At 47.5% G+C, this 12,187-nt stretch overlaps 1 protein-coding gene across 7 annotated transcripts in view; it reads left to right on the plus strand.

Annotated features, from left to right (window-relative positions):
• Window positions 1-12,187, plus strand: part of kug (kugelei) — a 290,315-nt gene that overhangs the window by 95,275 nt on the left and 182,853 nt on the right. For all 7 annotated transcript variants that reach the window (XM_012360691.2, XM_067358937.1, XM_067358936.1 and 4 more), the window contains 2 exons: window positions 7,028-7,990; window positions 8,668-11,381. In XM_012360691.2, the coding sequence (XP_012216114.1) occupies window positions 7,155-7,990; window positions 8,668-11,381 (3,550 nt within the window). In that variant the 5' untranslated portion in view covers window positions 7,028-7,154. The remainder of the gene's footprint in view (window positions 1-7,027; window positions 7,991-8,667; window positions 11,382-12,187) is intronic.

Here is a 12,187-nt window from a genome sequence, read left to right on the forward strand (position 1 = left end):
TGTTATGAAGAATTGACCGCGGGATCGGCTTTATCGGCGCGACGGGGAAAGTCGGCGCGAGTTAACAAATCGATTTCTGCAGCCGCTGGCAAACCGAAAAGCCGACAAGAGGCAAGCGGGATAACGGGATTGGATGAAGCGGCGAGTGGTGCGCGGCGCCTCTCGCCGCTCCGCTCCCACAACTCGAGTTCAGGATCGCGATCGCGTGGAAGCACATAAATAGCGGGGCCACGCAACGTGACGTGTCGCGCTAGCGCGAGAGAGCCATATCTCCTCGGATTGATTTAATCGCCAGCGTCCATTTGTCAAGGGCGACGTCCGAATGCGGGTGGGCCCGTTCACCGCGCCGGTCTCGCACGAGGCCGACGAGGCCGGAGCTCTGCGTCCTCTATTTCACTAGGGGGCTACGAGTCGGTCAATGCTCGTCCGATCGTCAGCGCGATTGTTCGCCGTTGCAGTTGCATCCCACTTGGAAAGATGAGACCGTATCGCGCGCGCGGCCCTGCCCGCCAACCAGAGTGGAATGAAGCAGAAAAATTTGGAGATACGATTTCAGGGATAACGAAATTATTCCTCGCGTAGACGGCAGTTGTCCGGAATCTTTAGTTTACTCGAGAATTCCGACATCGAACGGTAAATGTTATTCGTGGATTTTTGCAGAGTTCATCAGCTAAGCTTGTTTCAATATAAATTTAAATAAAAATATAATATTTGTTATGACATATTTTGATATAAATGCAGATATATAAGTCGCGATTCTACGAAGAATTTTTCTACGGAGCGTTGGATGTAATTTTTATTCACTGGGTCGAATGCATTAGCGCGACCTAAGCTCGTATTACGGCGCGGACATTTCGAACGAAGTTCTAAGTTCTCCGTTAAGCAGCGCCGATGTAAAAACAGACCAAGTGCAGCAGCGAGCTTGAAAAAATTTACATCGCGATACGCGAGGGAGAAGTAAGAAAATCATGGCCGAGAATCGTATTTGCATTACTGGATTACGGCGTTCGAAGGTGCCGGCAGTTAGGAGCGCCGCTTTCGTTGCTTTTTGTCGTACGTACTCCCGGCACGTTTTTCCTTTTTCTTCACCTGGTCTTTCTCGGTGTAGTAATGATCGCGCGTTCTCCCGTGCGATCCTCACCTTCGCTTACCTACGACTTTCTTTTGCCCGGACCTTAAAGCCGCACTGCAACGTTTTGCTGCATTCACATGAGCCGGCTTGGCGGATGCGTCGTCTCGGCAGTCGCATTTCGCCAAAGTGGCTTCGCTAGTTCTTCATTTGTGTGCTCAACAAGCTGCCTGCATTATACGATTTGCAGGCGCATTCGCGGTCTAAGAGCGAAGTATGGAAGGTATATCCTCACCGTGTGACGTATGCGCGTAACTGGATTGCCACGTAACGAAACACAGAAATCCTCTCTCACGGGGAAAAAAATCTCGTACTGAACGGACGTCTCGGAGCGCATTTTGCATAATTTCTGCAGCATCCGTTATGCGCTCGTCCGACTAATCTCTATGTTAGCGTAAATTGTGGTTACCCGAATTTACTTTTTGCTCTTTTTTCACATTACTACTCGCGGTGCGACGCGGAGGGAGAATCACCGCGTGGAATTGATTAAACGGAGCTCGTCTGCGCAATCGGCGAGTAAACAAGAAAATGACAGACTCACGTCGGCTTTACCATATTGGCGCACAGGTTTAATCTCGGTGAATCCGCATTTTTTTTTTTTTTTTTCAAATGCGGTCGTTCGTATGCAGTGACAACGTCGTTCGCGCGGCGCCAGCGTGGTGCCGGCGCATTACGGTATTTTCTTATCGAAGATGCGTGTCTCTCTCTCTCTCTCTCTCTGCGTTACTATGCAATTACGCGGTGGAGCACGACTTCGGTAAACACGTTATTAGCGTCGCGAGTATTCCTCGCGTCTTAGACGTCGGGAGAATTTGAGCTTCCGGAGATACGTAAAGTGCGAAGTTGAAGAGAGAGACAGAGAAAACGGGAATAATGCCCGAAAGCACGTCCGTTCCCTGTTCGTACGTAACGCATTTCGAACATTGTCAAACTTTGTACATTAGACGCCGTACGTCGGAATATAACGCGATCCGCCAGACTTCGCGCGCGACCAGGCGCAAGAAATCCTATCTACGTAACGGCGCGATGTGCAATAAACGGCTTAGAGAAAGTTCGATCTTTTTAGCAATACCCCGCCGCGGGACCATCGACGCGACCACGACTCCGTCGGGAAACTTGGCCTCTCGTCGTGCAAACGTTCTCGTGCGAGCGTTACGTCGCTATAAAGTACAAGGCGAAGCGGGCCGAGGGAAAACGCGGTCTATAAATCGCAGGAAGATAAGTGTTTGCTAAGACTCACCGGATAATTCCGCTAAAGAGCGAGACGCCGGTTTTATGGTGCAGTAATCGTTCTTGCTAACTCGAGTCCGTGGCACGGCACCGGAATATCTGTAACATAATAACAAACGACGGCCTCCATAAACGGATATTCGCTTTGTAAATTTGTGAATAGTGTAGCCGAGCGCCGAAAACTGAGAGTCCGTAATAACTTAATATACCTATTCTCATAATCTCTTGTTTGAATTATATATTTCTCAGCAGAAAATATTTATCAACGCGCCTAATAGAGCGCGATGTACTTCAATTGGCAGCTTTTTTTATTTTTTTTTTTTAATTTTTAAATCGTCGATAAATTATTTTAAACGAGTCAGCATTATTCAAAGCATAAACTGGTAAAGATATAAACGGCAGAACATCATTCATGTTTGCCTAGTGAGAAACCACTGATACGTGTATTTTAAGATACTCTTGAGTAAGTATCTCAGATGAGGCGTGTTGGAGAGCGTTTGGCTTGCTCTTCCTCGATAGAGATAAGAGATATCGTTCGATAAAAAGGCTGGCGTGCTCTTAAGAGTAGAAGCATCTGTGTGAAATAAAGTCGGCACAAAAGTGCAGGTGTTGATAACGGATTAGCCGGCCAAATGTATCGACGCGAAACAATTAATAATAATGACTATGCTGTTTCAAGCCGATTTTTTAAAATTGAAAATCTATAATATTTGCTGCGAACGATAGAGTAGAAAATTGAAGGTTTTCAAAAATTTCTTCTCTCGACGATACTAAGTGATAGCCTGTTTATTTTCCATAAATTATTTTAATAAATAAAAAGAAACTAACGATATTGAGAAAGATAATATCGCGAAAGCTTAAAGCGCCTTTACTCGGCGAAAGTAAACAGTTTGCTATAAAAAATCAATTTAATGTACACTTAAAACGACGTTGCAAGCTTGCGAGTATCATTACGGCGAATAGATGAACATGTTCTTCTGCTGCATCGAAGAGATAAAAGCCAGCGGCACGAATCCAGGCGATTACATTGCGCATGGCGGTACGGTAGGCATTAATCGGATTTACCTCTTTGCTTTTGTTTTGGCGAAGGGATGAAGAATACAAACGTGTTGGTTTCGTCGAATACGTTTTCGAATAACGGCGGCACCGCCGAATATTTCGCGTCGCTGCACAAGCATTGGCTGCTTTTTTCCGGCTTGGCCGAGATCAGGCGACGAGGCGTGTTTGTTCCGTAAACTGACAAAATTCGTTACAACGACGGCCGGTACGACACGTAGCTCGAGCTCGGAAATTAATTCCACTGTCCATCGCCCGCCTGACCTCTTCACGTACGCTCCGCGGCCGTTCGTCTCTCGAGCGGACGCGCGCACGATCGTTCGCGTGTTTCGCATTGAAATACCGACGGCGTACGTTGTTTTAGCTCGTCCTCCGCACAGCCGCGCGATCCCCGCATTTTCTCGCCGATAGTGCCGGCGTTCGTTCGCTCGCACGAAAAAATATAGCGGGAATATTCTCGAACGATTCACCGTGCGATTTGCCTTTTATCCCATCGCGCGCTATCTGTCCCTTTCGATCGTTTTAAATCCCCGGCCCTCACCGCCATCCTTCTGCGACGCTAGCGTTCCGTTTTCTGTGCGAGGCATCGCAATTCACGCTCGATTTAACTGGCAAAACGAGTTTCTGCGAGCGAGCATTGTCACGACCTCCGAACGTTATAAAACCGCCTTCGGAGCTTGAGATCATCCGTCCGCTCGTCGTTTTCTCAGCTTTTCGTGTGGCGAGCTCAAAGATGTTCAAATCTGATTGAAAAGAGAAAATAAAAAGTAGGATACTGATGAGAAAGAAGCACGTAATTTCGCTCGAATGTTTTTACGTTGGTTGTCAAAGGCGGCGCGCTACGGTTCGTTGTTTCAACAATTCAGAGCCTCGGTATCTTAGCTCCTTTGTGAGAGAGAAAGCCACGGCTTTCGGGAAACCGTTGAGTACAATCTCAAACGTTTGTCGTCCCTCTCAATATCTACATAATCCGGCTTTGTCACGATAGTCATTCTTACTAGACGGTTCGTAAGTGACGTCGATCTTTGAGAAAGAAATCGCAGAAGAAAAATTGGTCCGTCTATTTTCTATTCGTCTATCCGCCGGTCTTCGTATCTCGCAGTAAATTTAAGCGAATGCGAAAGAAAAGTGATTTTATTTACGTATGCATGCGACAGACTCGCGTAGACTCTCGGAGTCTTTCTACATATCCGGCGCCGTATGCAAATACATTTGGGAAGATTGCGACGGGATTTCCTCTGGACTTGACCGTGTAACGCAGCAGCATAAATTTCAGGAAAATGTATTCCGCGGTCTACGCGGTTGCTGAAGAGCATATTTGATATGGTAGCAAACGTCGTCGCGTTAACTTGGAACTATATTGTTATGTATGCCGATTAACACTTCTCTGTTATGAATTATAGGCTTCTTGTGTGTTTATGTTGAATGTTAGCAAACTTGTGCAAAAGTAATTTAATATTCTATATCCACGCTTTACTTCTTCCCCCTTAAATTAATATTAAATTCTTAACTTGAAAATAGCAATAAACTTTTTTTTTTAATTTTATTTTTGCTCCTTTATCCTTTTATTTTGATAGCCTTTTTTAAATATCACTTGACATTGAATCCGGTTTTTTTTTAAGTAATTTCTGATTTACTTATACAAAGAGAACAAGACTTCTAATTAACAATTAACGATCCGAGATTGAAAATAGGGAATATCAACCGGTCGGTGACGCGTTCAAGGTTGAGTGCAAGGCTTCGGACGCGGTAGCAATAATATGAATGCGCAGAGGCGCCAACTTGGCGCGAACTTGCTTGCTCGCTCGCCTCATTTTACTCACGCTTACACGCGTACGCGCGTTTTCCAGATACATTATCGTCGTAAGGCACAGCGTAACACACGGAGAATTGCGGAGAGAGGGAAAATGCGCCGATGCTTAAGCGCTTTTTATTACGTCTGTTACGAATGAGCGGCTCTATAATTGGCATCGAGCTCGCGTGAACGAAAGCGCGTGAGACGCGTACGTCGGTGTTTCGTGTTTTACTTTACAAACTAAGGATCAATTTTCTTTTTGCATCGTCGTTAAAGCCGATGCTTTCTTTAATAATAACCATGTCGCTTTACAAATTTCCGAGCGGAATGACTTGGAGCGTCATAATGGGCGCGGAAAACAATTCTGTCTACGCGATTTCGCGACTCACGGGCGACAAAGCAATCTGACGTCTTATTTCCGAGAGATAATTACACGACTGCAGAAAATCATTAAGCGCGATTCCCAACTTCAGCGATAACTTTCTATAATAATTCCCGTTTGTACTCATCTTTGTTCAGTTAATCGCCGTCTTTTTCACCGCTGAACAGGAACCAACGGCGAATAATTTAAAATTAACGGCTATTTAGGTATTCTCGTTCGCGAGTATCTCGGAACGCTTTTAACAACGAAAAGCGGAGATCGTTATTTATTCAGAATTACGAGGCACTCTAGGTTGGCATAACGCGCCGTTTCTATTCCAACGGTCGACGTATCGATATCGAGCTGTCAAATGCGCAACGAGATACATCGACCCGCGCAAACGTGGCCGGAGGCACGACTGGTCAAGATTAGAGATTATACGAGTGGGGGATACTGGAAAGATAGGCAAAATCCTGGCACCCCTATATCGTATCCTGCCTGTGTTCCGACATGAGCCGCTGATATCGGGACTTCGGTGTTCTGAAACTGTCAGGCGGGGAAATGATCGTCGCGCCAGCTAGATAGATTCATGAGAAACCACCGATGCATCTAGCTTAGAGCGCATCTTTGGGCAAAATAATACTTTTCTGTCCGAACAATTTCTTATTTCTTTTTTACGTCTCTTATCGAATCTCTTGAAAATAAGTAGAATTTTATAGTTATTTTTTACTTTGAGTCTAATGTATTCGATACATTAACAAAAGAATTTAGATCCATTTGACAACTGTTCGCTAAATGTTAATATTCTATTATCCGTACTTCACGCATTTAGAAAAGATCTAATTAAGGACACACAGACGCAGAATATTTCATCACTGTAGAATAGCGAATGATTTAACTTGAATCTTTTACAAGAAGTAGACTCGATCGACCACGCTGCAAATGTCGGCGAAATTTTAATTCGGATTTCGATACGTGAATAATCCATAATCTTCCATGACAATCGCATTTCACCAAAGCGGCGTAACGAATACATAATTGCATTTGATTGTCCCTTTTACGTTCAATGAGATTCCGCGAAATGGACAATTGAACGAAGTTAAGAGTCCCATCAATAAATAATCGATCCGAGCGTACAGTGGTTTCGTTTCCTGTACATTCTGCAGCGTCTCGCACTCGAATGATCTATCTGTCGCTATATATCTGTCTGTCGATCAATGATGCACAACCGGAAAGGAGTTTCGTCCCCGTTCGCATCCCCACCCCTTCGTTCGCCCTAACTTCCTCCGCTAAACCGTCTAGTCTTTGCGCTCGATCGGGTGGAAGCCAGTAGCTGTCGTCGAGGATAACCCCGGATCTTGCCGTTCGACCGTATTCATGCGCTAGACTACGGGCTCCCCTCGTCTTCGGCCAACTTGTTCCCTCCGTCTAACTTTGGCGTCGTTTACTGTTTCAGGTGACCGCTACCGATACGGGGCCGGAAGTCTCGTGCCTCGCAGCGGCCTCGTTCTGCCGGGCGGAAAACAAGAAGCCGGGCAAGAGCGTTTATCGACAAGTACCGACGATGAGCTAGCGGCACCAACATGCGTAAGATGAAGCAGCGCGTGCTGCACGCCTGGCCATGGTTATGGCTGTGGCTATTCGCAGCTACAGCCGGCTTTCCGTCTTCCGACACTTCCGCACCGACGACTCTTCTGCCGCCGCACGGAATCGAGGGAGGAGGAAGCGGTGGTGGTGGCGGTGGTGGCGGCGGCGGCGGCGGCGGGTCGATGAAGTCGTCGGTCTCGTCGATCGGCACCGCTACGACCCCGCCGACCTCCGAGGGTGACGCGGATCTCTCGTCCGAGCCCGAGTTTCGTTTCACTCAACCCTTGTACAACGTCTCCATTCCGGAGAATTCCATCGGCAAGACGTACGTCGTGCCCGGGGACAGGATGGGTATAAAACTCGCGTCCGCCGACAATGACGTTGACATTAAGTTCCGCATAGTGAGCGGTGATCGCGACAAGTTCTTTAAAGCGGAGGAGCTGACGGTCGGCGATTTTTGCTTCCTCCTAATTCGGACTCGAACCAGCAACGTCGACGTGTTGAATCGCGAGCGCAAAGACCGGTACGTGCTCGAGGTGAGCGCCACTTTGAGCAGGCGCGATGCTAGGAACAGAGTGATCACGCTCGAGGCGGGCGCCACGGTGGTAGTGACGATCCTCGACACGAACGATCTCAATCCGCTATTCTATCCGATCGAGTACGAGACCACGGTAACGGAGGACACGCCTTTGCATCGTAGCATACTCAGGGTAATCGCCGAGGACGCCGATCTCGGCAGGAACGGCGAGATTTATTATAGTTTTGCCGAGGAGACCGATCAGTTCGCCGTTCATCCAGTCAGCGGCGTAATAACGCTCACGAGACCGCTCAGGTGAGTGCGATATACGAAACATTTCGTTTCATTATTTCGAATTGAAATTAATCGGCGGAAAAAACTTGGACACTGATTCGAACAAATTGCTTAATTGAATCGCTCGAACAATTGAACGTTCGAGCGCTTCACATTTCAATAGTTTGTATAATTTGAGCAGATGGTCAAATTGTTAAATCGATTTATAATATGTGTCAATTCTATTATTGAAATAATTGAGAAAAAGGAAAGTTCAGTTATAATTCAGTTATAATTAAGAAAAAAGAGATAAACTTAAAATAGATTGTAGAAAAATGCAAAAGTATTTGCAAAATAACCAGCTTTTGTTCCCTTTTTAAACATACATTATTTAAATTTATTTCGCTTTTTACATAAATTTAAATTCAAATTTTTAACTATATTTTGAAGTTCGAAAGAATGGAACAATTATCATATATATTAATTTTTGATTAATTTTATGTCAACGAAATAACAGTTCCATTTTATTCTCTGCTTTTTTTATAAAAATATGTTGCAAAATTTATCATGTACGCCGAGAGCATGCATTTTTATTTCTATACATATTATGTTGTTTACAGAGCATTTGCATAATAGTCTCTCTTTTTCTTTTCCTCCATAGTTAAGTTATTAATAGAACTGTCGTGTGTGGTTAGCAAACAATTGGCTTTCTCCATTAGGTACGCGGAACGCGCCATACACGAGCTGGTAGTCTTAGCGAAGGATCGCGGCGTCCTGTTTCGTAGCGTGGGCACCAGCCACGCGAGCACCGCGAGGGTCACGATCAGGGTGCAGCAAGTGAACCTGTACGCGCCCGAGATGGAGGTAAATTCGTTTCCCGAGAATTCAATCGTCGAGAATTCAAATGCCGATATTTACGCGGTCGTGAAAGTGACGGATCGTGACGAGGGCGTGCACGGTCAAATCGCGAGCCTCGACATCGTGGGCGGCGATCCGTCCGGCCATTTCAGGGTGCGTTCGGGCTCCGTGCCGAAGGAGTACAACATCGAGGTGTTACACCTGCTTGATCGCGAGACCGCGGTGCAGGGTTACAATCTCACCCTGCGCGCCATGGATCGCGGAGTGCCGCAGCGTTACAGCTACAAATTCGTTTCGGTGCATTTAACCGACGTGAACGACAACGCGCCGGTGTTCAGCCGCGAGATCTACGAGGTGAAGGTGCCGGAAACGGCACCCGTTAACACGCCGATCATAAGACTGAAAGTGACGGACGCGGACGAGGGGAAGAACGCGCTGGTGTATCTCGAGATAGTAGGCGGCAACGAGGGTGGCGAGTTCTACGTGAACGCCGACACCGGCATGCTGTACACAGCCGTGAATCTGGACGCGGAGAAGAAGGCGTTCTACACGCTCACGGTATCGGCGATCGATCAGGGTAACGCCGGCACTAGAAAGCAATCTTCGGCCAAGGTGAAGATCAACGTGGTCGACACTAACGACAACGATCCGACTTTCGATCAACCGGAAATGGAGGTGTGGTTAGACGAGAACGAGCCGGCCGGCACGTCAGTCGTGCGAGTGACCGCGAAGGATCGCGACTCCGGCGAGAACGCCTACATATCGTACAGCATCGACAACCTGAAGAAAGTACCGTTCGAGATCGATCACTTCTCCGGCATCGTCAAGACCAAACAGGTGCTTGATTACGAGACCATGAAGCGGGAGTATCTGCTGCACGTGCGAGCCAGCGACTGGGGCCTGCCCTATCGCCGTCAGGCGGAGATGCAATTGCGGGTGAGACTGCGTGACGTGAACGACAATCGACCGCAGTTCGAACGGATCGACTGCACCGGTCACGTGCCGCGATACGTGTCGATCGGCTCCGAGATCATCACCGTGTCCGCGATCGACTTCGACGCCGGGAACATCATCAGTTACCGCATAGTGTCCGGCAATTCCGACGGCTGCTTCGCTCTCGACTCGGCTAGCGGCGTTCTCTCCGTCGCCTGCGACCTGTCGGACGTCAAGGTCAGCGAGAGGACTGTCAACGTTACCGCCACCGACGGCACGCACTTCGCCGACGTCAATCCCGTGCACATGCATCTCGTAAACGCCAAACGGAATCTGGGCTCGCAGGCGAGAATCTTGTCGGACGAGGCCGGTGCTTTCGAGTGTCACGAAACCGGCGTGGCGCGCCGACTGACGGACGCGATCGCCTCCGCCGAGAGGAACAACATGCCGTCGCGGGACGACGAGTACACCATGATACCGAGTCGTTATGGCGAGAACATACACGCGCCGGAATTTATCGATTTTCCGAGCGAGATACGCGTCAACGAGTCGCTCAAGCTCGGCACGACCCTCGTGCGAATACGCGCCCGCGATCGCGATTTAGATTACAACGGCAAGCTCGTCTTCGTCATCTCCAGCGGCGATCGCGACTCCGTATTCGGCATCGATCCGGACACCGGCGATCTCAACACAATCGGTTACCTGGATCGCGAGCGCGAGAACGAGTATTTTCTAAACATCAGCGTGTACGATCTGGGCAAGCCGCAGAAATCCTCCTCGAAGATGCTGCCGGTCACCATCCTCGACGTCAATGACAACGCGCCCAAGTTCGAGAAGTCCTTGGCGAGCTTCCGGATCTCCGAGACTGCTTTAAACGGCACCAACGTGTGGCGCGCCAACGCCACCGACGCCGATCTCGGCGAGAATGCGCGCGTCACCTACTCCCTCGTGACGGAAACCAACGATTTTCGCGTGGATCCCGTGACGGGTGTGCTCAGTGTTTTTGGCAAGCTCGACAGAGAACGGCAAGAGATATACGAGCTGAGAATTCGCGCACGTGACAACGGCGGCAAGAGTGCCGACGCCACGCCCTTGTATTCCGACGCGCTCGTCAGAGTGACGGTCGACGACGTCAACGACAATGCGCCTACCTTCGCGCTGTCGAGTTACAACGTTAAGATTCGCGAGGACGTGCCGGTGTGGACCGTCGTGGCCGTTGTGGACGCCACCGATCCCGACGAAGGCGCGGGCGGCGACGTGGAGTACTTTTTGACGGACGCCATGGAGAGCGAGGGCTACTTCAAGGTCGACAAAGTGTCGGGCACAGTGAGAACGACTCAAAGTTTAGATTTCGAGGAACGGCAAGTGCACACGTTGACGATAGTCGCGCGCGATCGCGGTGATCCGTCTTTGTCTTCCGAGACGATGCTCATAATCGAAGTGATTGACGTGAATGAAAATCTGCATCCACCGGTCTTCGATAACTTTGTCGTGTCCGCGAGTGTCTTCGAGAATCAAGCGATCGGCACCCTCGTCACTACAGTTCGAGCGAAGGACGCGGATCCACCCGGCGGAGATTCCAGGATCGGATACAGCATTCGAGGAGGCGACGGCATCGGCATCTTTTCCATCGACAATGAAGGTAAGTTTAAATTAATTGCACTATTAAAAAATTTATTATTTACAAAATTCGCCGATGAAATGTATTATAATCCAACGATAAAAATTTACATCGAAAGATCGAGATACAATTAGAATCTTTCGCGTTGAGAAAAAGGAAAGAAATACGAAAACATTTGTAGAAAGGATAAAATTGGAGTAAAAATTGAGAAATCGAAGGAAATTTCGTGGAGCACGTTATTGAATTTTAATCGATACCGGTGCACTATTCGGCAATAACTTCTACGCCTACACGCTCCGTAAATCGACGCGCTCATATTGAATTCAAGAATTTCCAATCAAATATCGCAAGATGTGCGCTTCCTTTGAATAGAGGACCGAAAGGAGTATCAGGATCTCACCAAGATTTCTCAATATCGCGTTCAATAAGCAGAGAATGAAGTCCCCGGGTGACGAGTTAAACACATTCGACCTCGCAGAAGCGATTTCAATTTACTCGTCACACAACGGTCGCGCGTATGCTAGAGTTCATAAATGTCTTCTTGGTTAATAGATAAATACTTTTCGACAAAATGTACGTGTCGTGTCTACATATTCATAAATCACATATTTCTATTTCGATAAATAAGAAACCAAGTAATAAACTGAGAAGTAGCATTTGACATGTGTCGTAACTCAAACTCATAAGGTTATAAGCGGATATATATAAGGGTTACGCCACGCTAAATAATTCACTAGAAAATTCAATTTCTCTTATTTTATAAATTTAATTTACACTTTTCATGCGATTTTTAGATTTCAACATAACTATACGAACGTTTTTTTTTT

This window comes from Linepithema humile, chromosome 7 (assembly GCF_040581485.1).
Source record: "Linepithema humile isolate Giens D197 chromosome 7, Lhum_UNIL_v1.0, whole genome shotgun sequence".
NCBI classification, from domain to species: Eukaryota; Metazoa; Arthropoda; class Insecta; order Hymenoptera; family Formicidae; genus Linepithema; species Linepithema humile.